At 39.9% G+C, this 27,705-nt stretch overlaps 1 protein-coding gene across 1 annotated transcript; it reads left to right on the top strand.

Annotated features, from left to right (window-relative positions):
- Positions 1-17,064: 17,064 nt before the first annotated feature.
- MARVELD2 (MARVEL domain containing 2) lies at positions 17,065-23,893 on the top strand. Its single transcript, XM_054284324.1, has 6 exons — positions 17,065-18,144; positions 19,692-19,724; positions 20,805-20,941; positions 21,764-21,935; positions 22,271-22,321; positions 23,218-23,893. The coding sequence occupies exons 1-6, from the start codon at positions 17,065-17,067 to the stop codon at positions 23,332-23,334; spliced, it is 1,590 nt and encodes a 529-aa protein (XP_054140299.1). The 3' UTR covers positions 23,335-23,893.
- Positions 23,894-27,705: the final 3,812 nt, after the last annotated feature.

The following is a 27,705-nucleotide window of genomic DNA, read 5'->3' as shown; positions in this document are numbered from 1 at the left end:
ATCCAAGCCCTGCCAGCAGCCCTGCAAGCTCTGACATGGAGGATCAACCCAGCACATCAGAAGCTGCCCTCTGTGCCCTCCGCATGCTCCAGCCATCTGTGCAGATTGATAGAGAGCAGGTGCAGCCCCAGAAAGAGCAGAGGGAGGTGATGCTGCCAAGTTCCTCTGCCCAGGGCAGCAGCCACAGTCCCATTGCACCTTTTCAGGACTGGGAACACTCACACAGGGGGCCCCAGCACCCCACAGAAAGGAGGACCCCCAGCACCCAGGACTCTCCTTGGTGTACAGATAGGTCCACAGAGAGAGAGTGGAGCTGCCCCATCTGCCATGATGCTCATGAGGATGCTGCTTATGCGATGCCCTGTGGCCACCAGTTCTGCCTGGGATGCATCATGCATTGGACAGACAGGAAACCAGCGTGCCCAGTCTGCAGCAGAATGATTTTGATTGTCAAGTTTTCTGTGCGTGAAGAAGATGACTATCTACAGTGTCTTGTCACACCCTCTGGAGAGTTGCCGGAGACCTGTAGCCAGGCAGGAAGAGCTCCCAGCCACGTGGCTGAAAACAGCCCCCACTTCTCTGTGCCATCCCTGCCATCTTCTGTGCAGGGAATACTGTCCCCAGCTGAGCAGGGGACTATGAGGCCAGAGACTGTGGGGGGCCTCCTGCCTGAGGTGTGGGCAGAACTTTTCCAAGGTCAAAAGCATCTCCTAGACCCCATGCTGCCCTGGCTTTGTCAAAGACTGGAAGCAATATATGGGTCCCAGTGGTGGCTGGCAAAGAATGCAGAGGGACATATCCTACAGGCCCTATGCCTCTGTGGTCTGAATGGGAAGTTATTGTTCCAGATGCTGCAGCCTCACCTTGAGGGATATACAGCACCGCTGGTCTATGGCCTTATTAATGTCATTGTGCATGGATGCAGCATGGAGGCCCAGAGGCTAGTGCAATCCCACACTGCTGGGGAGAAGGACCACAACCCTGCAGCCAGCTCCACCAGCTCCTGGAAGCAAAATCCTGCCTACCCTACAAGCAGCCCTGAAGGCTCTGATATGGAGGACCAAGCCAGCACCTCACAAACTGCCTTCTGCAGGGATACTGACTGTCCCTCATCTGTGTCCTTGTCTGCAGAGCAGGTGCAGGCCCAGGAGGAGCTGAGGGAGGTGGAAGAGGCAGGTTCTGCCCAGGGCAGCAAATGCAGACCCTCTTCTTCCGTCCAAGGCAGGAACTTCTCACATAGGGGGTCCCGGTACCCCCGGAAGAGGAGGACCCCTGGCCCCCAGAACTCTCCCCGCCCTGCAAGAGGCCACTCCAGGGGTGGCACAATCAAGGCTCCAGCAAATCTTTATTCAAAAGACAGGAAATAAATTGTTATTTCCCTGACACAGTCACTGGGTGCTGCTTTGTCTCTCTTCACTTGGGGTCTGTCCCTCATCCATGATCCAAAGATCCATGGAACCCCAGGACCCTGTTGGTGGTACCTCCTCCTGCAGGAAATCCTGCTACAGCCATGACAGTGGAAGAGGTTCTGAAAAGGGAGCAGATCATTTACGTGAGAGAATGAGCTGAATAAAGGCCGATGGTGCCTATGCACAGATGGAATCAACATGCTGCTCCATGCACTGCCTTGCTCTGTGGCCAAGGGGACAGGAAGGACCCTGTGGTCCCTTGGTCAGAGGAGTTTCTGGGCAAACAGGCTGGCAGGATGGCTCATGCCTGCCAGTCATGACAAGCTATGTGACTGAAAGGATGGTGTTCCTCCCAGGGTATACAGGGCACTGGGGCATCAGAGCAGTTTCTCTGAACCCAAACACCACTTTGTAGGAATAACCAGAGTTCTGTGACTGATCACAGATTGGCTCTGGCAAAAGAAAACAGTGTCCTTGATGCTGCTTGTGGAGCTACATTTGCATGAAGAAATGGGCTTCAAGGAAGACATTCTTTAGGTGGCCCCTTGGCTGATCCTTAAAGTCAGAAAGTGTCTGGCTGATGGAGTGATCCTCCCTCCCTCCCTCCCTCCCTCCCTCCTTTTTCCATTTTCTTTTCCCTATCTCTCTTCTGCACCTCTGTCTCACTGAAGAAAACATTTGATGGGACAGCACATCCCATCGAGACCAGGATCTTGGTCTTCCTGGAGTAGAAAGAAGGTTGTGCCTTTTACCTTATTCTGGAGGGACAACTACAGCTCCTTCCTCTGTCTATGGCAGCAGGTTCCATTGCCAGTGGTTTTGAGGAGCACCAATACAATAGCTGGCCAGAAGCACCAGGTTCCAGAAGCATGGCAGGCATGATAAGGGGAGAGGGACCTGGCACTGTGGCCATGTGCCAGTGGCAGTGGATAGGAAGGTATTGTGGTTTAACCCAAGTCATCAATCAAGCATCATGCAACCACTCTCTCACTCCACTACCAGAGGCAAGGGAAAAAGAGCTGGAAGAGAAAAAGTTACAAAACTCCTGGGTTTGCGGGGGATGGGTAGATATAAGTCTAATTGTGTTAGGAACTCACATCTTAAAAAGGAACTCACTAGGCTGCGGCAAAATATCTAAATATGGATAACATTGTAAACAGACTAGTGAAGAGATTTTTGCTTTTATTTCTAGCACATCAGTCTCAGAATACAAAAAGGAGACATGACAGCTCACTGATCTACCCCAAAATGTCTTCTTTAGGAGGGCTCATAAAGCAATACATAAAATCATCTCAGTCTACATTTTCAGCCAATCACACACAGAAAACACATATTGACAAGCATTCTATCTAATCTTATAAAATATATGTAATGGTAGCTAAAACAAAGACTAGTTCATAAGAGACAAAGAACAGAGTTCTATTCATACTAATCTTCTGAACATATACATTAAATAACCTTGTTGCCATCTTAAAGCTAATTCTACAGAGGCCTATTGTTGTTTGTCACCTCTACTGCTTGGGAAACTTTTCTGCTTGCATGGGAAACTTTTCTGCAATGCTAAAAAAACTCTGGTCTAAGGCCTGCATACTTTTTTTAACCATTTCTTAAAAATCTTCTAACCTTATGGATTCCAACATTTCCCCCTCTCTGTTTGACTTAGAAGCTTTCATTTTTTTGTTGCTTGCTACTTGCGCATCATAGCTCTATTGCAAAATTTCTGTTTATTATTTGTTGAAGACTTATTTTTACTAAACTGAAGTATTGCTATATTACGGCACAGCAACTTAATGCTGTGAAAATTTAATTCTTGAAAGAGATATGATTTACGTTTGGCAACAGTCACAAGTTATCATTCGAAAAACTTTGGTCGATTCTCAGGTTTTAATTCAAAACTTTTGTTCATGTCAATACTTTCATCTACTGCTTTCGTGAGATTTTGTACACTCTCTGTGTTTCTACTTCTTAATTCTCTTGCTTGAATGACAAAAACTTCTCGGATTGTTTTGTTTATTATTCATTGAATACAACAGAGTATACAAGGTACTACTATCAATATCAGTATTAGAACACCTAATATGTAAAGACCTATCTTGCAAAGTTGCTTTAGCTAAGTTGTAAAACTCTAATTTTGAAACAAATCATTTAATTAAGAACTTCTATCTTCTTTAATTTGGGCTGTTAGATCTTTTAATTTTTGAATGTTTTTATGAATGGATTTAGAATGATCAGACAAATTCATACAACACAATCTTTCAAATTTTTCACAACTATGTTCTTGTGCTAGTAAAAGAAAATCAATGGCTGTTCTGTTTTGAAGAATAGTATGTCTAATACTATCAACATCGGTCAACATATTACTGATTGCAGAGGATGTGGCATTAGCTTGTTTGCTCAGCTAACATCTAACTCGATTTAATTGTCTCAATGTTACTGCTGAAGCTAATTGGGGTAAAAATATACTTGCTGAAACTTTTCTGGCGGCATTCTAAGGCATAAAATCACTTTGACAGTTCTCATCATAATGAGGAACAGTTCTCGTTCTCTTTTGTTTATTTTTCATTACTGCTTTTGCAGTGGGGGCAATTATGGTGAGCATACTAATACTACAAGGACTACTTTCAAGGTGAGTTGGAATGCTTTGCTAAGTTTTGTTTTTGCAAATGAACTAATACTTTTTTGGCAATTGTTGTGGATATTGATCTGTTTCTGGAACTACATTTCAACTGTTTGAAACATTATACTAAAAATTCAAATTTTTATATGCAAAATAATGAGGAGTAACATTGAACTTTGGGGGATCACTTTTTCGCTAGGCACGAGTCATGAAAGTAAAACAAAAATTTATGGTCAAAGAATTAAGGATTTTTAATTCTTGAGATTTAGATGTTGCTCTAAGGAGTTTTTTGGATTAAATGTTTTAATTGAAGGAAGGACTGTTTCTATTGTTAATTCTACTTGGTTTACTATTAGATTGTTTTTTGACTAAAGGCAACTCTTTTACTGGCACACTAACCAAACAGGTTGAAAAAGGTTTTTCTGGTTCTGAATTAGACAAACATATAGTATCTGATTTGGCAGCTTTGGCTAAGGTTACTTAAACATTTGTTTTCGGTTGATCTACAGGCAAATTTGCACGAAAAAAACAAAATCAAATAAAACAAGTATACTATTTGATTTTGCTTTATCTCTTAAGAACTAAGTTTTGGTAGAATTTTTTCTAAACAAAAACAATAACTTAAGTTTTTAGCTAAAAATTAGCTTTGTTAAACAAACATTTAGCATTTAATTAGCATACTCATAAATAACATTGGCACAAAATTAGAGTTCATGGGTTCTACTGATGTACAAAGAACGTCAGGCACAAGAGGCATCAGGCGAGACTCGGGATCTTTTGATTTGGTTTACGTTTGCGTATTTGTTTCTTCGGTTCTGGGTTCGACAACAGGTTCTGAAGTGCGGTATGGTTTGACGTTTTTGGCAGGAACCTACTTAATTTTAGCACCTGTGGAGATAGAAGCATACTCTTTGCTTCACGTTATTAATTGAAACGGACTTTCTATCTGTTTAGAGTCAGGGTTTCTAATTAGAACAGGAGGATGTTCTTTCAGTTTTGCTTGTGTGTTATTTGAAAAATGTTTAAAGATTGGTGGATCTGGTTCTGTACTTGAACTATTTAGAAAATTAAAAACATACAGAGTTTTACTCAGTCTCATCTGTGGGGTGATCTCTGTTCTTTTTCTCTGTTGATCTAATATGCATTTTAGGGTTTGATGTGTTCTTTCAATGATTGCTTGGCTTGTGGGAGAGTGGGGAATACTAAAAATGTGTCGAACACTTCATTTATTTAAAAATGTGGCTAATTTTTGAGATATATATGCGGGACTGTTGTCAGTTTTTACTTCTTGGGGTACACTCAATGAAGCAAAAGTTTGCAGGAAATGATGACAGGCATGGCTGCTAGTTTCACTTGTGTGAAGGGAAGCAAAAACTGCACTAGAGAACGTGTTTATGGAAACATGAATACTCAAATGTGAGAAACAAAATATGGATTAGTTATATATTACAAAGTTGTAAAAAGACAGGAAAGTTAACGATGTAAAGTCTTATTACTAACATCTTTTGAAATTGAACTTCTTATTCTCTTAACTATATTAGCAACATAAGCAGAATCTATGACTAAATTAAAAGGTTGAGGGAAAAGCTGAAAACTCAAACTACAGTCAAAGTTTAGTGATGAGGTTGAGGTTGTCTTCTTTGAAGAGTTGATGGTCTTTTTTGAAGAGATGATGTTTCAGCTTTGGATCTTTGTTGTATTTTTGAAGTTTAGTTGTAGAAATGTTAAGTCTAGCACTTTTGGATTTCAGTCTCAACACTAGCACAGGTTTGCTGCATCTCTGTCTGAGTCAAGGCTGTGATGAGTAAATCATCTATGTAGTAGAATCTTGAATCTTGGAAAATTTTGTGAATTGAGGATAAAACTTGTACAACAAGACATTAGCAGATCATATACATCATGACAATTACATCTTATGACAGGTAGAAAGTCACTTTGATTGGAATTTTTACATATGATAATCTTTTCGTGACATGATTAGTTCAGTGAGAGTACTCATTGTTAGTGGGTACTACAATTTGTGTCTGAGAGCGGTGAAACGCGTTGTTTCTGAAGTTTAACGACAATGGGTTGCTATTGATGTCAAATAGTGAGTGACAGAATTTAGTAAGATGCTTTCTTTTTCGGCATTGAGGACAAATAGAAATTTGATTTGATGTCTCACGACAATCTTTTTTAAGGTGCTTTAGTTTACTACAACTAAAGCAGACAGGCTTTTTATTAGGGTTTACTTGCACAGCATTAACAGAATTTTCTCAACGTTTCTTTTGTTTTTCTAAAAGCTTTTTAATTTTATCTATTCATTGTGTTAAATTGTGTTTTAGTGTTTTTTCTAAAGCATTGACTTGTGAATTTGCAGTATTTTGTGAACTTATAAGTCTACTGCAAGCTGTTAGCATCTGTGTATTTGTTGGAGGCTGATTATGTAAAGTTAAAATAATTTTTCTATATTCATTAGCATTTACAGAAGCAAGATTTTGAATGATGTAAGAGTGGGCTTGTTCATTTGGACATTGCTTTTCAACTGCTTGAGTTAATCTATCTAAAAAAGAACTATAAGATTCAGTTTTACTTTGATTAGTGGATAAGAATTTAAATGAGAGCTAGGAGGCTCAAGTCAAAGCAAGGCTTTTCTAGCAGCATCTTTAATGTCTGTTAACACAGGTCGAGGCAGTTCAGCTGCTTGATTTTTAGGCTTATTGTAAGGTGAATCACTAGCTAATTGAGCAACATTTAGATTAGCATAATTAGTATTTGCATATCTTTCAACTAACTTGTTAAGTAGTTTTTTCTATTGTAATTCTCATAGTAGGTACTGTGAATTGGTTAAGATCAGAGAAGTCACATTCTTGCAATTAGCAGGAACTAAATTATAAGAGTTAAAAGTATTTTTCAACACACTATTAAAACAGGGAGAAGAAAATCTACTCTCTTTCAAAGCTTGAAAGGAGGAAGGAAAGCAAAGCAAGGAATTCACTCACTGCTTCCTATGGGCAGGTGACGCCACCAAGGGGCTATTTACAAACCACGAACAAGACGGGGCAGCGCTCTGGAAAGTGTCTCGAGCTGTTTATTTTTCAGCATCAGTCTCATTACATGATTATGATACTGGGAAGATGCCAGCAGCTCACAATCCAGGCAGCAGGCCAAAAAACTTAATGTTACAACATACTTTATAAGCTTTTTGACCAATCACACAAAGCAAAAGCATATTAACAGTAGTTCTATCCAATCACCATAAGCACATATACCTTTGGTTAAAATAATGCTTGCTTATTTCAAATACAATACCTATTTGTAAGCCTTAAAACCCAATGCACAGATCTCCATTCTTGAGCTTTAACCTTCCTAATATCTTGCTAGATAAGTTTTTTGCAATTTAGAGAGCTATTCAGACAAGCAGTAATATGCAGGCTATTGTTCAATTTGCCCTTGCTTTTTCTACAGTTTAAATACTTTTTCTGCTGACATAACTCATGACTGCTGCTTTAGCTCTTCTCACAGTTCTTGCTGTATCTGAGGCCTGCCTTTTGCAGCTTTCCCAAAACTCTCTAATTTTATGGATTCCCACAGGCAGGCAGATGTCCAGCCATTCCCCGGAAAGTAGGACTCCATCATGTGTAATAGTTACTTGGGAAGACAGACATTACAGTTCTGCATGTCCTCCCAGTCCTCTTTCCTTACTCTACTTTGCATGCTGAGCATGATGCTATTTTGCAGTTACTGCATCAGAAGTCATCCATCCCATCTTTGTTTCCTCTGTGTAGCTGAGTGTTCCTGATCACCCAGAGTTGTTCTTCCTGTGTATTGACATGCAATAATGAAATATTCTCCAGCAGAGACTCCAAACCTGCCTACTAGCTACTGAGAACATTGTCCAACCACTCCTTGAACTCAGACAGGCTTGGTGCCTTAACCACTTCCCTGGGAACCTGTTCCAGTCCACAGCCACTCTCTGGGTGTAGAAACTTCTCCTGAAATCTAACATAAACTTCCCCTGATACAACTTCATGCCATTTCCTTGGTTCTATCACTGATCACCAGAAGAAGAAATCAGTGCCTGCCCCTCCACTTCCCCTAATGAGGAAGCTGTAGACTGCCACGGTTTCCAGAGTTTCTTCTTTTGCTTTTTTTATTAGGAGGCCTCGTTGTGTCCATCATTTTTCCTTCACAGACTGTGTCCATACTTGGACTTTTTTTCTTTTTGTTGCACTTTGTCTCACTGCATGCTAGAAACCCTGAAAGGCTGTGTTCATCTGTGTAGCAGTCACTAATTTATGATAGTTTTGTCAAGGTCATTTTCTCTCCCTAGACTTGCAAGCTCCTAAACTGTACTCTCCATACCAATTTTTGTATTTCCTTTATCCAGCAGATTTTTCACTTTTTATCCTGCTGTTTTCTCCAGAAGCTGCCCAGTTACTTTATCAGTTTCTTGATCTGCTGCTTTTTTCAGAGCGGTAGCATCTGCTGTGGTGTCCCCTCTGGCTCTACAGACCTCTCCATTCAGTAAAGGATTTTATTCTGTTCAATAGATTGCCATAAACTGTGACCAATAGCCTGAACCTGCCTTTGCAGAAGGACTAACAATTATTTTCAACAATCCTTACAAAAAGCAAAACCTTTCCAATATTTACTATGCTTACTGTCTCTTCTATAATATTGATTGCTATATCTGCTTCTTTATCTCCTTTTGTCTTTTTCTTTACTACACAATCCTGATCTGCTTACTTCTCTGAATGTAGTGCTCTTATGACTCAAAGACCGAGAGGCTGTCTGTAGAGAATGCAGAGAACACAGAAGCACAGCATGGTTGAGATTAGAAGGGATTTGGCATTGGTGCAACAGGGTTAGGTCAGGGACTACTTCAGCAAACTAGAAATAATTAAGTCCATGGGCCCTGATGGGATGCACCCATGAAATACTGGGTGTTGAGGAACTTGGCAGATATAACTGTGAGGTCCCTCTCAGCATCCTCTGACCAATTGCAGCAACTGTGGGTACTGCCCAAAAACCGGAGAAAGAAAATGTCATTCCTATCTTCAAGAACGGTAAGAGCCCTCTCTTACCTTTTCCTGTTACTTTGAATGTTGTGTATTCCTTGCAGAATAAAGAACAGAATTATGTTCATGCAAGAAGCTCTCTGGATGTCATTTGCAAGGTTTTTCAGGTGATGCAATAAACAATTTCCCATTTTCTTCTATGACAGATAAAGGCATATGATTTTTGTGAAAGTTAAATGACCAGTTCTGCTATTAAGGTTCCCTGTTAAAACTCAGTAAAGACAGCAGTGCAAAATATTTTTGATGTATTCATATGGAGCACAAATAATATTTTTTGATAATGAATACTTAGAAGGGTTATGTCTGTCATGTAAAACCTCAAAATTAGTTAGCCCAAATCCAACATTAGATATCTGTTATGTAAACATTGATGTAATTTAATCAACACCCTGTATTCTCAATACTTTTTTTACCACTATGACTTTACAGACCAAAGCTATTATGGCATAACCTTTATTTAGGGGAGATATTTTCATTGTTATGTTCCATATACTTACCTCAGTTGTTACCTCCACACTTACAGCATTTATGAAATGACTTTGTGTATGGCACTTCTGAAAGTATTTCTTTTGCTTTGAAGTGGCCTGCTGGTAAATTGAAAAGCTGGGATTACATTTGAGATATATTAGCTGTATGTCAGAGGGTAGAGAGCTGTGTTTCTAGGTTTAAATTGTAAACATGAAAAAAATAGTATTCTGGTGGTAACGTTCTATGTTTGTATTGTTTTGTGAGCCTTAGTAAAAGATGACAAATACCTCTCATTAAAAACATTTTGGCATTTTGCAGTTCATGCCATTACATGGGTAAATGGATGGGGATATCCAAGAGAAGTTCACTGTGGCTTACTTAAAAAGCTCATGTATAGTGTTAGAAAAACTAAATAGTCCTAAGGTAACCTTAAATTTTAAATAAACTATCTTGCACTATATAATCACCAGAGTTACAAAGAGAACTTCAGAAAAACAAAGGTAACAGTTTTACAACTTCTACACCTAATATATCAGAATTAGATACTCAAATCATATTGCACCAAACACTGTTTTCTTGCATTTTATTTAATGGAGACTAATGAGAAGGGATGATCGTGTCAAATGAAAACTGCTCAGTCGTTCAGGGGTATCACTTAGATAACAGATTTGTTCTCGGTGATATTTTGTAGATTTTGGTGATCTTGATGCTGATCTCTTGAGCACTATCAGAATATAATGTTGCTTTTTGTACTGGTAATTTTTGTTCTGCATTTCTGTATGTGTAACACAAGCAATACATTCCCTTTGGCAGTATTAATGGATAAAATGGATGCATAATAATCATGGGGAAAGAGGCAGATAAATATATAACTGTTAAGTTCTCTTAGTTCAATAAAGAGCTTTCGTGTGCCACTAAATCCAAGTGAGGGTTTAAAATCTGTGTATTAAGTTTAAGGAGGGTTTTTTCCTTGTAGTTCGTATCATTGTAAAAAGAGTTCCTAGAAAAATAACCTAAATGAAAGGTTTTGTTTGCCTTCTTATATTTCAGTGAGAACATCATAGAGGTCATGCAAATAGATGAGAAATTATTAATTGAAGAGAATGCAACTGAAAGATTATTTATGTATATTTGTATTTCTGCTTTATTTATAAAGAAGAAATTTAAAAGAAAGGCAAGCTGTACACTCATCAGAGCTAGAATAAGTAACCAAGAATGCCAGGTTCTCTTTTAGATCAGTTATTCATTATTCAAAAAATACTCCATACCCTGTGTTTGGCTTAAGGCACAAAAGTCGAATGGAGATTGCTAGTTTAGGTGACCATGTGCTAGTTTAGGTGACTAGGGTTGCCTTCCTAATAAAAAAAAATTCTTTTAGTGCTTTTATTTATAAAACCTTTTCTGTTCTTTTTTTTTTTTTCCCAATTTAGAACATTGGCAGTAGTGGGCTTAAAAAAATGAATCATGCTCTTTTTCAAATATCAAATCAAAGCAATATCAACAAATATCAAATCAAAGCAATATCAAATTATTGGTATTTATTATCTCAAACATAAAGTGACAGCAGTATCTGGAACAAGGAAAACATAGTTGATATTTCAGAAAAGTAGGAGATGCAAGGGGCAAAGATACTTTGATCTCTGTTTTCCTCTGTTTTCTGCTCAAGGGGAAATAATTTACTGCAAAAGTTAGAAGTCTTTGATTCATTTTTCATTCTCAAGGAGAAAAAAATATCAGCTTCTAGTAGCTAGGTTTGCTAAGTGAGGCTTAGGTTTACCTCTAATTAATGCTTGGACATAATAACAGTATAAAAACAGTGTTAAAAGTTTGTGGTAACTTGGATTGCAGCTGTCTACATCCATTAGCTAAATAGTACACGCTTCAATAAAGATCTACTACATGTATGTAATAAAACTGGATAACTAGTTGCAGTAAGTTCATGTGCCATCAACACAGCAAGCCAGGTAAAAAGTCATCACATCTGCTGCCTTGTGTAAAAGCAAAATTTCCTTTTTGTACAGAATTTACACAGTGGCGTGGTTATGTTTTGTATTTCTCAAAGATTCCGAAACAGTCCTGCAGCCCCTCAGCTACTGCTTCACTTATTTGTGTACATGAGTGTGACTCCTTCTGCTGTTTTTTCCTCTCCCCTTTTATCTCACCTCCTTTATGTCTGTTGTCAGAGAGAAATATGTGTGAACTCCTTCCTGATCTGGAAGGTTCTTCCACCTCTCTTTGTGGCCCTGTCTCACTTTCTACTTCTATATAATGCTTTCCACTTTCCATATTATTGCAAATATGACATTTTATACACTCAGATTATGTACATTTACTTCCTGCCTGCTCCCTATATGGGGCCACAGTGTGAGTTTTTAACATTTAAAAACTGTGGTTCATAAGAATTTTAAACTTATTATACTGCAATACTATCTGCACTCCACTAAATCAGGACCCATGATGCCATTGGCTGTCCATGTTTAGGCAATAATTTAAAATTCCAAAGTCATTTGAGGAGAAGTAAGGAGATGAGGGGATATGAAAATAATTTAACAAAGCATAATGTAACTAGTTAAATGTCAACTATGTAACACAGACTTTGTAATTAAGTACTTATGCCTACATCAAGAATATCCTGGGAACTGAAAACAATGTAACATAATGGTCGATGGAGTCAGAAGTTACTATAAATCTTGTTCCAGATACATGTTAAGATGCTATTCGTGCAGCTGCACAACTCCGTTCTTGCTTCTTCTCATCTGTATTCTAATTTTTATAGACATCGCCTCTCTTTCTCTCTGACCAGCTGACTATAGGGGGTGGAACTTTCTTTGCTGCAACCTTTTTTTACAGCTGCCTTTGATCCTTCTGCTCCACAATGTCAGAAGGAATCTGAGCTCACCTTTCTCTAATCACCAGAGCTAAGGCAGCAAAACCTTCTGTCCCTGCACCTCACCATTAGCTTTTGCTGTGAAGAAAACAACCTTCCTCCTGCATGACTTCTCAGGTCATGAATGCCAGCTCCCTAACCATCTATCTTAGATTTTATAGGACATTTTTCCTTTTACAATGCATAAACCTTGGGCTATTTTTTTTTTAATTTGTTTATTTCTGTTTTGTTTGTTTGTATGTTTTTTCAATAAGGTGCTGTAAAAAAAAATCACATATGTCTACAAAAATGTTCAACCTATATCTTCACCACAGCTGTGCAAACTTTTTTTTGTACATGGATGATGTCAGAGATACAATGAATACTTAAGTACTTCTGTTGTCCTTTATAGGAATAATACCTAGAAATGTGAATGTAATTTCTTATTCATATATGCATTTTTTAATACCCTGAAACTGAACTTCTAGATTCTTCTCTAACTCTTCATGAAGGCTACAAGACAATTATTTTCTTACAAGATAGATTTCTTCTTATGTCTAGTTTACTGTAGGTGACAGTGACCTTAATGACTGTTAAACTACATCCAAAGTAAGAGGTTTTGGACTATATCTGAGCCCCAGAGGTTCCTTATCAGTAAAAACATAAGTGCTTGGTGCTTTGAGGGAGATACTACACACAAATCTGTTAGATAAGTAAGTAGTGCAGATAAGATTTCCATTCAATGTTAAACTGGTCACATATTTTACTAAAAGCTACCTTTATGGAACTAGCAGCTTGAAGAGGTACATTTGTATTTTTCCTTGAATGGAAGAATAAATTCATGGCCTCTTACAAATTTTGTTCTCTGTGTCCAAGTTAGTATCTCTCTGTATTTCTGAGAGAATCGTAATTCCTTGTTCATGGAAACAAAAGTAATGTAGAAATACCGCAAAATATTCCCAACATTAACTTTAAGCTTGTGCAGTTTCAACCACACTAACTGTCATGTAAATGTGACAGTTTTTAAGTGCTTATCAAAAGTAGCTTGCTTATGAGATACCAAAGCACTTGTCAATTTTTTACATTTGAACCAATACTTTCATAGAGTATAGCAAAAAAAAAAGTATATTTGTCTGCACTGATGGCAGAATTTATGGTTGAAGGATAAAAACTGTAATTATGATATCCAGTAAAGGCAGAAATTGCAGAACTCGCCATATTTGTGATCTGTATTTATTAACTGCTTATATATTTTCTAGATTCAGTCTTCAGCAGCTTATGTTTAGTTATCGTTAAAGGCATCTTGCTGTTTTTCCTTGCACAGAGTATATAGATTAATTGTGGCATAGCAGGTTTTTCACTCCTGTTTTGGTGTTATGTCCCTCTCTTACAGTATCAAGAGAACAGTCTTGCTCCAAAATCTGTTTTCAAGCTGCTCTTTACAACCAAAGCATAGTTAGATGGAGCTACTGCCTTAAAATGTTGTGTCATTAACTGACTGAGTGTAACTCTTGCATTTAATTGTGAGGTAGTTGTTCATTCATTGATTTTTGGGTTGGGTTTTTTTATCAGTAGGCATACTGATACATTTTTTGTAACTGAAAGTATCAATACTACCTCTCCTTTTGCCTAAAACCTCACATATCGTGTATAGATATGGTGGATAAATAAATATGCTTCTAGTCACACAGACACATAGCCAAGACTGAAGCACTCCTGTTAGGTTTGTGTTGTGAGGAAAGGGTTACAGCTTGGGAAACTGTTGAGAAGGATTGTAAATCACTCAAGTGACCTTGCAGTTGGAAATAACTCTTGATAAGCCTCTGAGAACCACAGTCCAGTGATCCTCTAGCATGAACAATCTCTGCTTGTGTGCCTCTGCCTGGCCGCTGCTCTGGGTATCCCCTCATTAGCAAGGTAAATGTAAATAAATTTATTGGTTTTGTTCTAACTGCAAGTTTGTAGCTGTTCTGGCTGCCTGCCTGTGTCAACTCACAATTTGAAACAACACCAATAACATCTTTAAAACTTAAGTAACTTTATAGAATTAAATAAGTATCTGTCCTGTCAGAAATGAGGCATATGTTATGCTTTATAAATACTTGAGTCAGGGTCCTCATGTTGAAGTATTTTAAATCCTTCATCTGTTTTTTTACTGCATGGATTTCAGGTGTTTGTGTATGTTGAATTGTGATGTTATTTGCCATGCAATCTCTAAAGTCCTGGCACAATTCTTCTGGCAGGGCACATCCTTACTGGCCTAACTTAGCATCAGCAGCAAAGTTGCGCATCTCAGTCTTCATAGTGTTCCCTTTTTTTCACAAGGTTACATTTAGGAATGTACTGGATAGCCCAGGTCCCAGCACTGATCTCTGCAGAATTGATGTGGCTAGTTTCCTCCATTCCAGGAGTTAACCATTAACTCATACTCCCTTCTCCAATTTCCTTCCCATCTGTTAATTTTTTATCAAACCTAAGAGTGAAGTTCTTATTTTAGGCTTAAGCCTTCTTTTATGGCTTAAGGTACTTTCAAAATAAGTCTGCTTCAGGAGATGTGGTGAGAAGCCTTTTGGAAATCCCATAGACTCTATTAACTAGATCGTCATTGCTTACTGATCATTTTTAAGGCTTTAAAAGCTTTTCCCTGTGATAATAAACAAAGCCAAAGTTTGCAGCACATTTTAAACATGTGCGGCAAGTACCAGGTGATTACTGTGTATGGTATGTAATCCAAAAAACAGTGTTTAGACACCTGGGTCACTAAGCTATGTTAATTACTCCTAATAAAAGGCTTTATGTCTTAACCAAGGCTTTACCATCTGGATTAATTCATTTTTCAAGGTATGTAATGATAACTGTGTGATAAATACATAGCTTAGGGACTGTAGGGGCTTTTATTATTTGGAGGTAATCTGTAAATATGTTATGAAAATGTGAGAAACACTTCAAATATATATCAACTTTGGTATCCAAACTAGTACAAACATAAACAGGACCACTTAACTAAGCATATGAAATAATTATTTTCCAGTGCCTTTTAACTCTAAGTGCATTTTGATCTACCCAAAATGGTACTGGTGATTATTTTTCTTAGGTCAGATTTCTTTTATGCAAGATATTAGGAAGACACTACTCTAAAGGTATTTTGGGAGGTAAGCTTAGAACTTATTTTTTTAAGAACACCATTTTTTTATTAAATTAAGGAATAACTCTTTATTTTTAACACATTTTATTTACTTTGCATTTGTACAGTTTGTTTCCAGAGTCCATGATTGGTAAATTTGAAGGTTTAATTAAAATTGATACCTTAAAAATGATCACTGTTTGGAATTTTAAACCTTGTAAAAGAAGAGACTGAAGCATACCATAGACAATTTGATAGGCCATACTGACAAGGTAAATAAAGCTCCTACTGCATTAATACTGTTTTGTACTTAGCTGCAGATTTTGTGGTGAATGTAGAAAGCCATTTGCAGAAGACAACGGTGCAGCACACCAGATTTCTTCTTCAGCTCCAGAACCTGAAAAACAATGGCAGAAGTGTTGATTTTTCAAACAGACTGCTCGGTGGCTTGGCTTTCCCTGTCACTGGGCCAGCTCTGTGCCAGGTGTCGCCCAAGCACCAGCCCACGCTGGGACTGAAGCGCAGCTCTGTTGGAGAAGGACCTTGGGATGCTGCAGGACAAGCAGCTGTCCATGAGCCAGCAGTGCCCCGTGGCCAAGAGGGTCAACAGGATTCTGCAGGGCATTAGGAACAACCTTGCCAGCAGGTCGAGGCAGGAGATCCTGCCCCTCTACTCAGCCCTGGCAGGGTCGCACCTGGAGTGCTGTGTCCAGTTCTGGGGTGCCCAGTACAGGAGAGACATGAAGCTTCTTAAGGGGAGGGCGACAAGGATGATGACGGGACTGAAGCATCTCTCTTACCAGGAAAGGCTGAGGAAATTGCACCTGTTCAGCCTCGAGAAGAGATGACTGAGAGGGGACTTTATCAATGTTTGTAACTACCTACATGGAAATATCAAGAGGATGGAGCCAGGCTTTCCTCAGTGGTGCCAAGCAACAGGACAAGAGGCAAAGGGCAGAAACAGATGCAAAGTAAGTTCCACCTGAATATGAAGAATACTTTTCTTTCTGTGCGAGTGACGACGCGTTGAACAGATAGTGGAATCTCCTTCACCAGAGATATTCAAGTGTATGGACGCAATCCTGCGCGATATGCTCTAGCACGACCCTCCCTGAGCAGCTGAGCAGGCAGGTTGGAATACCTGTCCCTCTGCGGTCCCTTATAACCTGACCCATTCTGTCATGCTTTGAATCACGGCGCCAAGCCCTCCTGCCAAGCCCGGCCGCGCCCCGCCGGCACCGCACCGCGATCTCGGGAAAGCTGCCCGCGCTCCCGGCCGGGGCGGTCCCGCCACTCCCGGCCGGAAGCTCCCGCCTCCCCGGGCGAAGGCCGTGGGCCGCCGCAGGTGAGGGCGCCGGGACCCCTCAGGTGTTGGGCGACTGCTCCCGGACCAGTGGGCGCTCTCCGCTCGACTCGTCCTTCTCCGGCGCCGGCTGCCCCTTGGGACCCCGCCGCAGTTCCCTCCCGTTGGTGAGGCGAGCGGCGCCGGGGAGCGCCCGGGGCCGGGCTGAGCGCCGGCCATGTCGCGGAGCTCGCAGGGCGGGCGACCCGGCAGGTCCCCGCTGCCCCGCGGGGCCAGCCCCGGGTCCGCCGCCGCCCCGCTGCCGCCGCCCCCGCTGCCGCTGCAGCCCCCCTTCGGCCCCGGCAGGGCCAGCCCGGGCCCCAGCGGGCCGGCAGAGCTCAAGCCGGTTCGGCGGTTCATTCCGGACTCGTGGAAGAACTTCTTCAAAGGGAGACGCCACCCCGGCTCCGGCTGGGATAGCACGGCCTCCGATATCAGGTACATATCGGACGGGGTCGAGTGCTCGCCGCCTGCCTCTCCCGCCCCCCTGCAACCGGGGACCAGGACGGTGCCTGGCTCCTACACCGACCCATTCGGGGGGTCGGGCGGGAGCTACAACTCTCGGAAGGAGGCCGAGGCCATGCTGCCCTCCGGAGAGCCCTCGGGCTCGCTGGAGCGCCGCGGCGGCACTGGGCAGACTTACAGCGAGCGAGTGGAGGAGTACCACCTGAGGTACGCCTACATGAAGTCCTGGGCAGGGCTGCTCAGGATCCTCGGCGTGGCCGAGCTGCTGCTTGGCGCCGCCGTGTTCGCCTGTGTCACCGCCTACGTACACAAGGACAACGAGTGGTACAACATGTTCGGGTACTCGCAGCCCTACGGATACGGGGCGGGCAGCGCCTACGGAGGATACTCCTACAGCGGGCCCAAAACGCCTTTCATCCTGGTGGTGGCGGGAATGGCGTGGATCGTCACCATAGTGCTGCTTGTGCTGGGCATGTCCATGTACTACCGAACTATCCTCCTCGATTCCAACTGGTGGCCTCTGACCGAGTTTGGGATCAATGTGGCCTTGTTCATCCTGTACATGTCGGCTGCCATAGTATATGTAAACGATACCAACCGAGGTGGGCTCTGCTATTACCAGTTGTTTAAGACACCGATAAATGCGGCTTTTTGCCGTGTGGAGGGCGGTCAGACTGCGGCGATCATCTTCTTGTTTGTCACGGTGATCCTCTATCTAATTAGTGCGGTGGTTTGCCTAAAGTTGTGGAGGCACGAAGGGGCCAGGAGGCACAGGGAATTAATGGAACAGGAGGTAAGTCATTAGTTATCATTTTCTATCTACCGGTTACCACATGATGGTGAGCAGCTGTAAGGTCTTACCGTGGCATAGACGATGTCAAATGAAGTGTCTTCTCTACAGCAGATCTGTAGTCCTGAGGTTGAAAAGGCGTTTTTAAGGTGTCAGAAACAAAGTCTTGGGCATGGTTTTTTTTCTTGTTCTTTTTAATGTTTATAATTCACCTTGAGTAAGGACCTGGCTCTGTTCTCTTCATAATACTGGGCTCTGTTCTTGAGTCAGGTGATGAACTACTTCCTAGTGTGTATTTTCCAAACAAAGGAAGAAACGAACAATGTTCATCTGTTCAGCAGGGTTAGGTGGCTTAAAGCCACCTAGCATTTACTCAAAATCTGTGCGTTCAGCACATCAAGTGCTAGTGTGAATAAACCTAAGAATGTGAAATACTTATTTTTACTTTGCAAGCAAATCTCCAAACAACTTCTTAATGCCTTTTCAGCTTTCTTCACTATAGTTATCAGCAAATATTTGTAGTAACAGCCTTGGCTAGATTTTGATGTCTCAAATTTTAGTCAGCCACCTCTTTTTCACGTCAAATATTTTGCCTGACTACTGTCCTTGCCCATACTAGAAGCATTCAGTATTTGTCTGGTTAATGATAAACTATAATAGAGATTTAACACTCTTACCTAGAGAGTTCAAAGTAATTTGTGTAAAACTTCCTTCATTTGAAAACATCGCCAAAAGACCCTTTAAAAATGAGTAAGACTTAATATAGCATGAAAATTAATGCATGTGAAACGTACATAAGCCTAAATTAAGGAGGGGTCCGCCTTTAAGGAATTTTAGAAGAAGAGCATTTAAAGCTGCATATCCTCTGCTTTCTGACTGCAGTCTGATTTACAGCATTTTTATTTAACACTGGTTTCCAGTTCAACATCTTGCATAAAATTGAGACTTTTCTTTTGAAAACTAGTTATAATTCTTCAATAAAAGCTTTTTAACTAACTGATAGTGTGTCCTGCAAGAGTGAGGGGATTGCCAGAGTTGTACACAAGGTGTTCATTCTTCCTTGTTGCTATCCAAGTTCTTTTAGTCCACTGACTAAACATTTCTAAAGGGAGTACTTTAATAATAGAGGTTAGAGACTGGACAGTGCTGTGCAAAACAGCTGCAGGTTGAGCTACTGATTAGTGCACTGTTGTGTGTTCTAGGCAATGAATTAGGCTCAGCCTGTTAGTGAGTTAACGTGGGCTGGAATGTGAAACAATAATAAAGGAGCTTGAGAAGTGGATGGAGTATTTCCTGCAAGCTGTTCCTTACAGCTGTGCTCTGGGAAACCCTGTTGTTCTGGGGTTTGGGTGGTTGTTTTCCTTAAACAAGTCTTTAAATAGCGGATCTGAAAATACTTCTTATGCTACATTTCATCATACCTAAGTGTAAATGTAATTTTCTGTATAGTATGTTTTTGAAAGTGTTTAAATTTTAGGAGTCTGTGCTTTTCCATACTATTTTTGCTGAAAATAAAACTTTGTTCTTTCTTTTTTTTTTTTTTTTGATAGATGAAAACGCAATCCTCTTTTCCAGAAAAGAAGGTAGGAAATAGGAATTTGTTTTTCTGTTTACTGGTAATTCTAAATTATTATTATTTTCCTTGTGACTATTTTAATTAATTAATTTATTTGTTTATTTGACCTCAAAGAGATTATGTTTCGTTTTTTAAGCTAGTTTGGACAGCAGTCTCCTGCCTAGAAGATTCAAAAGGAGCTTGTAACAAACTTACTCCTTGTTAGGCTAGTTTATAAAATCTACAAAATTGTAAAATAGCAGATGTGATGGCTGCCTCTCCGTGTGCTCTTACCCTTTTCTCTGAGGTGACAAGTTCTGTAGCATTTATCACAGAGTTTGTAGACATGACTAAAACAGCAGGTCATCTGATGCATGATAGGTTTGAGTCTCTCTTTATTCCTGGCTGTGCGCTTAATTTTCAGGAGAGCCAGTGGAAGCACAGAGTAGGTGCCCTGTGAGTTGAGCTTCTTTCTTTGTCTCTGAGACTGCTCCAAAGACCCCCTTGCCAGTTAATGCCTCAGCAGCGTTAGTGTTTCAGCCACACAAGGTGTCATTGCATACACTGCAAAGATAGTATGGGCTTTCCAGAGAAATTACGACATTAATTTGACCCTTAAATGTCTCCTGAGAGACACTGTGAATTTCCTACCACCGTTTTCTCTGTTGATTCAGTAGTGGATCAAAATCCTTTTGTTTATGTTCTAAGATTTCACATTTTTTTTATTTCTGGATCAAGGGATGAATTGTACAATAGGAATCAAGGAGAAAAGGGAACTCTAAAGAACTGAATGATTCCAGTTCATTCACAAATTAAATGAATACTGAAGGAAACTTCCTCGCAATATTTTTTTAAACATGCAAACAATTCTTTCCAAAGCTGCAGAAGTATTTATCTGTACTGCTGTTAGGACAAACTTAAGAAGAATACTGTGTGAGAAACATTATTGTAAGTCAATAAACTGATTTTCTAATTACAATAAGTGTTGTAGAAAATATCTGTGATTTGCTTCTACTGCTGCTCAATACATGCATCTCTGTCTTAAGGTGTATTTTGTGATTTATGTAAAACTGATTTCATTAAGAACAAATTTTCTCTTTTAAAACAGTGTGAAGGTGATGACAGACCAAGGGAAGAAGTCAGTTACAGGCAGCTCAAATCACTGGAAAGAAAACCAGAGCTACTTAATGGTCATATACCTGCAGGCCACATTCCTAAACCTATAGTGATGCCAGACTACTTAGCGTAAGTGACTTGATTTTGATGGGCCAACTTAGTGGAGGATACTTGAATCATGTTTTTCACTCTGCATTTCTCCAATGGTTTCTCTCCCATGCACATGCTATGGGAACTCGTAATTGTGTGTTAAGTTAACATTAAAAAGCAGAGAGGATGGGGCTGGTATCAGTGGCATAAGTCAAGTAACTATAAATAAGGATTCTTAATTTAAAAAAATAAACCCCCACAAACCTCAAATGTTGAAAAAGAACATCATAATCTAGCAAGTACGTTAACTGCCAAAGGAAGAGAAGACCATTACATAGATATTAGAGGAAAAAAACTAAAATACATGGGAAATTGCCTTTTTAGGGCCAGAACTTTGACTACTCTTGCACTTTCTAATGCTGCATCTGTAACATGCTCCCTTAATTGGAAAGGGTAGGCCTTTCCAATTAATAAATTAGTTTTTATACTGTTTGCTATGGGCACAAGTAGAAACAAGGGAGGTTGCACCTGAATATTAGGAAAATATTTTTTTCTTTGAGGGTTGGCACAGGTTTCCCAGAGAGACTGAGTCTCCATGCTTGGAGATATCAAAGCTGTATGGCCATAGTCCTGGTCTAAGTGTTCCTATTTGTGCAGGAGGTCAGATCAGATAACCTCCAGACATCTCCTATAACCTCAATTATATTGTGATTCTCTGATTTCAGTGCTTTACAGACATGCAAATTTCAGCAGCTTATGAGATTTGCAAAAAATGCAGAAATACTCTGTCAAGGTGAAGAGTCTAAATGTTGTTAGTAAGCTGTATCTCTAAAACTAATTCTTAATTATTTTTCTTTTCAGGAAATACCCTGTAATTCAAACAAATGAAATGAGAGACCGGTACAAAGCAGTATTCAATGATCAGTTTGCTGAGTATAAAGAACTGTCTATGGAAGTTAATGCTGTATTAAGAAAGTTTGATGAGCTGGATGCATTGCTGAAACAGCTTCCACACCATCCTGAAAGCATATATGTAAGTACTTGTGAAATGGGCTCATGAAAAATAGCTGTATTAGGTGGTATTAGACAGGTTTTGACTGTCTGTAGCTAGAGCACAATGTCTTACAATAGTTAAGAACTGTACATGATTTTCTGGGGGTTTTAGTTTCTTTGTTTCATACTAGTAGCTTTTAAGTTCTAGTGAGTCACAGTTGATGTATTTTCATTATTTCTCAAATAAAAGATTTACATCTAAAATGTTATAACCACAAGGTATTGATCAAATGAGAATTCTGATGAGTGTTTTGTAGTATTTACATGCATATATGGAGCACACTCAAAGTTTAAAAATCTGTGGTTTCTCATTAGGAACAGGAAAGGATATTAAAAGTTCTGCAGGAATACAAGAAGAAGAAAAACGTAAGTGTTTTAAATTTACATTGCTATTGAATCTAATGACTAGCAAAGAGAGTGTAAACAGACAATACTTCTGATGCTGGGCAGATTTCAGTATCTCAGGGTACCTGTAGTGTTTTGCATATTTTGTCTTCTAAAACTTCAGCAAAGCTATGGGACAACCAGTACACTCATGGCAAAAGCATTTTTGAGAGTAATGATTCCAGTAGCCACATGTGGGGAAAAACCCATCCCAACAGTTGAGCATTTTCATCTTCTAAGAGTATGTTTAATCACTGAGCATTCTGCATTCAGTTATGTTCACTCACTGACACAGCCAACGGATAAAAACAGAAAACATAGTCTTACATTTGAAAAGATATTTTTGTATGTTTTTGAGGCATGGAATTAGACACTCTAAAAAAGTAATTACACCTCTTGGAAGAGGTTTCTCTTTGTAATTTTTAAATGCAGACAGCAAATATGTATCTGTGTTCCATTAAAAACATTATGCATTACAAATACAATTTTTTTTCCCATGAGATTCAGAGTTTATGTCCATGTTAGTTAAGCTTCATTATTTTTTGAGGGGGAAGGATGTATTGCACGTACAACAAATACATGTGTAAAATCTAAATTACGTAGTAGGATGTCATTTATATTTGCAAATATCTGCTTTAAAACAGCTCTATTTACTAAGAGAGCTGCCACAGCATATAAAGGCAGAACATTTTCTTCTGGCCTTTCATGAAGGAAGGGGAAACAGGAAATAAGAAAGGGCTAGGGGAAAAGAGTGTGATTTTTTTGAGAATTTTTACATACTGTCCTTTTAGTCAAGAAGATAATTGATAATTGACTATTCTTGGAAGAGTCTGAAAGCCTAATATATACTAATGTATAGGTTTTTGTATTTTTGGTAGGATCCTGCATTTCTGGAGAAAAAGGAGCGTTGTGAATATCTGAAGAATAAGCTTTCTCACATAAAACAACGAATTCAGGACTATGATAAAGTTATGAATTGGAATGTAGAAACCTAGTAATGACTTCATGGATACTATTTTCTGGTTTTAAAATTGATATGTGTATTTTAAGCTATTTATTTACTCTTTAAACAGTACACTTATGGGGATTACTTAATCACTGTCATATGTTTGGATGTTGTACATTACTGATAGTTTTGTATGCAGATCCAATTGTAATTGAAGTTATGACATAAGTTAGGAAACTGCTGCTAACATTATGCTTTCATTAGTGCAAATCCTGGCCTCTTAAATATGAATACTTTATTTGAAAATACTTCATTTGCAAACTTGCAAGGCCTACCAGAGAAAGCAGTTTCCATATACCTTGTGGAAACTTTGCACAGAAATGCTGTTAACAATTTTGGATTTTATTTATATGTGACGTCTTAATAATATCAGAAAGAACTGAGCTTATCTTTCTGTGTGGGGTCTGATGCATTGTCTGATTCTGTTGAATATTTTGAGCAATTCAGAAGCTAGTTTAATACGAATTTTTGTATTGTATTTCCAAATGCTGTAAATTATACCAGAAATCATCTTGAATTTTGCCTAACAAGTGAGGAAAAATAGCTTCTTATTTTTGTATTGCCCTCTTCAGAGATGACGCAACAAATCTATACTTGGCCTTAATGGTACAGGACGAGGCATATTTAATGTCTCATTAGTGTTGCTATAGGTCAGTGTGCTCTGCCTGCCTTCTGGATCATGCTGTTCGGGGTAAATGTGTTTAAGGGCTTCACTCTTCATCAGCAAGTAACAGGACTTCTTGTCTGTACAGCAGCTGCTAATGAACTTGGCATTCAGAGAGCAAGTACAGCAGAATGAATTCTCATTCAAAGTAATAAATTGTTAGTATCTTCTTTAAGGCCAGATGAAATCTATTAAAAGACATACTTTCCAGAGCATATTTGCATAAATTCTATATATATTTTTATATTTTCTTGGGGATATTATGCTCGCAATAGGTTTGTATGTGCAAGTATTTTCATAAGCCAGTAAATTTTCTCTTTGCCTCCTTTTTCATATCTTTATTTACTTTAACTTTTTTACCTACTATAATTGTTAGAAGCATTGATAGTTTTTGTACAGTTTTCTACAACTGCAATTTGTCTGTTCTGAAATATGTTTTTTAATATTAAAAAAACCCCACCAGTGTAGCCATATTACTCTATAGCTTATAAAGATATTTTGTTTGAAAAAGGTGCTCTGATTACAGTTACTGCAAATTTTTGTTAGTGATTTGGTTTTTTTCTTTGAAAGTTTAAATTCTGCCTTAATTTTAAGGAACAACATCAGGAAAGCCATTTCCAGTTTAGTGTGATCATGGTAGTACTACCTCTGCTCTTCACTGCTGGAAATATATTAACATACCTCACTCTGACCATTGGAGCCCTGCTGGTTTTTCAACCCTTATCATTGATGCTGCAATCCTGATGGCCATGCACCCACCTTCATACTTGTAAAATTGACATTCAAATTTTATCAGCCATTTAATTCCAAGAGCTTTAGTGGATGAAGTAAATAGCACAAGATGCCATGAGAACACTCAGAGAATTTGAAAATTTGGCACCTCTTAATTTCAAAGCTTTCAGTCTCATCTGGAAGGTGCCTCAGTATTTTCATCATTCTGAGAACAGGTGACAGCCAGTGCAATGCCTTGTTCTCTCTCTTCAGTGCCTTTCTCTCTGGTTCTGGTTTGTATTCATTGCAAAGGAAAAACCTCTCTTCCTTATAAAGGAGATGGGCCAATTTTTTATACTGGTTGTGCTGAATGTGTTAAATTGTTCTTTGTAAGAGAAGTACTTGTCTAAATCTCTACAATCTAAATAAATTACCTGTCACACCCAGGTTTCTTGTTTTTTTCTCAGTGAGAGTTCTGGACATTGCATCAATAACAGGAGAAGATTAGCACAGGTTTGAGGATCAACTGGTGCTGCTAAAGTTCTAACAATAACATAACTGATGTTTTCTTTGGAAGATTCACAGTCTGCACACTTAATAGGTCTTCTTTCTGTAGCACCAAGCTTCTTTTGACAGTGGTGTGAGTTTTAATCTTTGAGAAACTGGCTCCTGGTCTCTCAGACAGTGTCTGCATAGCCTGTGGAGAACCATCGTTCTGCTTCTTTCTTACAAAGTTTCCAACAAATGGATTGGGAAAAGGTGATAGCATACCTGTGTCAGGAATAAGGAGATTAAGCAGCAACATCTGTATGTGGATTCTCATGTTTCCCAGCAAGATGCCATAGGTGTGGCTAAGTAGATTTTCCAAAGGTTGGAAAGAGAAGCTGGGAGAGGTATATTCCCTTCTGCCTGCCTTTTGGATTTCAAACAGAATTGATGGAGGGCACGACAGAAGCAAGCTACCATCCTAAGGTACACAGGCCATCCTAAGGCTGCAGCAACGTGTTGCAATCATTACAGTAAATGACTTGCTCAGTCCTGTGTCTTGTTTCAGGGCTGCTGAGGCACCTCTGGTGGGTACAATCTGTGCACTTGTTTTGCTTTAACCTACCAATGGACAGCTGAAAAGGGTCTCGTCTACAATGCTACAGCCACGCTGGAGAAAAACTGTTACTCTAAGATTAGTCTAACATGTTCATCTCTCAGAGAAATTGAGATGAACTAAATAAGAATTAATGGCTGGAAGCTGAAGGAACTTGAAGCAAGGCAGAAACTAGGAGGAAAGTGATGGGAGAGTCCCTCAATCTGAGTTACTATAAGAACTATCAAGGAAAGTGGCTTCTTGATATTAAAGAATAGAACGCATACTCCAGACAAAACTGGAGTTTTGGATTATTCTCACCTCAATCTCTCTGTGCAGTCCCTCTAGGCTCAGCTCTGAACCTACATTTTTGCATGTATGTGTAAATGATGTGCTGTGTGGTCTTATGCGTGTGTCTGGGTTTTTGCAGAAGGTAGTTAACAAATTAATCACCAAGGAATACTGCCTTACATCAGTGGGCTTGCTTTTAATTACAGCCTGTCCTCAAACCCTGAGTGTATATAACAAGAAGTTTTATCATTCAGCTTTCCTCTTAGAAAACACTTACCTGGCTTCACAGATCTACAAATTGAGATGCTCAAGATTCTTAGTGTTTCTACAAATACCATAGTTTCTAAACTGTATTTGTGTTTCTTCTTGTCTTTGTAAGTCGTTGATCAAGACAAATGTGGCAAGATTGGCATACTTTTTACTAAACTGTACATTTTTTCAGGCCACATAAAGTAATGACTAACAAACATACCCAAAATTTTGTCTTGTCTAACAGCCTGACCAGCTTTCATGCCAGCACAGTGACTACAAACGCTCATGGCAATGAAAAACCTAACTGCTTTGAAATTGTAAGGGAAGGTGTCCAATATGTTATATGTCCTCTCTTTCTGTTATAATTATACACTTCTCCTGATAAATGCAATAAGCTGAAGGGTACAGAAATTGTAAATCTTGCCCCAGTCTCGCTTCAAGGATTGTTACTACTGTTTACATGTTTCTTCCTCATGTATTGTCTTGCTTGGATGCAGAGTGAGGCTCCTTAGAAACGGATGTTCAGTAACTTTCCTGCAATTCAAGAGCTGAAGCCCGGTCTTGGCATACTTCCACGTATCCAGTAAAGTTTTAATTGCTCTGCAGAGCAATCAGCAATTAGCCCAGCTAGCTCTGAGCTAATCCTCACTGTGGTGCTTATGAAATGGAAACTCTTGGTGATGTGACATGAATACTCAGAAATATTTTAGTTAGATGGAAAACATGATTACTTAACATCAAAATACCTGAAACTTCTTGCTCTTGCTGATGGGGTGATAGATGGCTGCCTTTATTAACCGGTGTGTGAGCACAATCATGTGTTAAAATCCAGTGCTTTTTCCAGGCTCCTGCATTCTTCCATTAATTACTGAAATGTCTTCGGTTAATTGCAGAAGTGCCACCGACACCCATGCAGTACCGTGAGCCTGGCGGCTGAGCCCGGGCACACGAGCGAGGCGCTCCTCACGGGGATCCGCGCCATGTCTCCGTCAGGCGTCTTCCCTAGGTGCTCGTTCTCTCCATGACCGCATTCGGAGGATTTTGATGATGCTGTGGAAAACACAACGGAACCTTCCCGGAACGGTCGCTCCGCGGCCCGGGCGGCGGCCGGGACGGTTTGGCGGCGCACCGAGGCGGAAGAGGGCGGACACCAACGTCTCGGGGACGGCGGGGCCTGGCAGCGAGCGCGGGTCTGGCTCCTCTCCGTGTGCCGCGGCGCTACTCAGCCTTCCTCGGCTGCCCTTGAGCCCCTTCGGCCCTTCTCATCCCCCTCAGTGTCCCTCGGTTCCTCTCAGACCCCCTCTCACCCCCCTCTTCTTCCCGCAGTCCCCCTCGTCTCCCCTGAACTCTCTCATCTCCCC

This window comes from Melozone crissalis, unplaced genomic scaffold, assembly GCF_028551555.1.
Source record: "Melozone crissalis strain CALT ecotype California unplaced genomic scaffold, PUWL_Pcris_2 ptg000005l_1, whole genome shotgun sequence".
Lineage (NCBI taxonomy): Eukaryota > Metazoa > Chordata > Aves > Passeriformes > Passerellidae > Melozone > Melozone crissalis.
The sequence above is the reverse complement of the archived record's forward strand: the minus strand, read 5'-3'. Positions and strand labels throughout refer to the sequence as shown.

Bases quoted from the DNA above. Each gene is read 5' to 3' on its own strand.
- MARVELD2 (XM_054284324.1), top strand. From the start codon at position 17,065: ATGTCGCGGAGCTCGCAGGGCGGGCGACCCGGCAGGTCCCCGCTGCCC. The intron at 20,942-21,763 runs GTAAGTGACTTG...TTTTCTTTTCAG, and splicing joins GTGATGCCAGACTACTTAGC to GAAATACCCTGTAATTCAAA. The intron at 22,322-23,217 runs GTAAGTGTTTTA...TATTTTTGGTAG, and splicing joins AATACAAGAAGAAGAAAAAC to GATCCTGCATTTCTGGAGAA.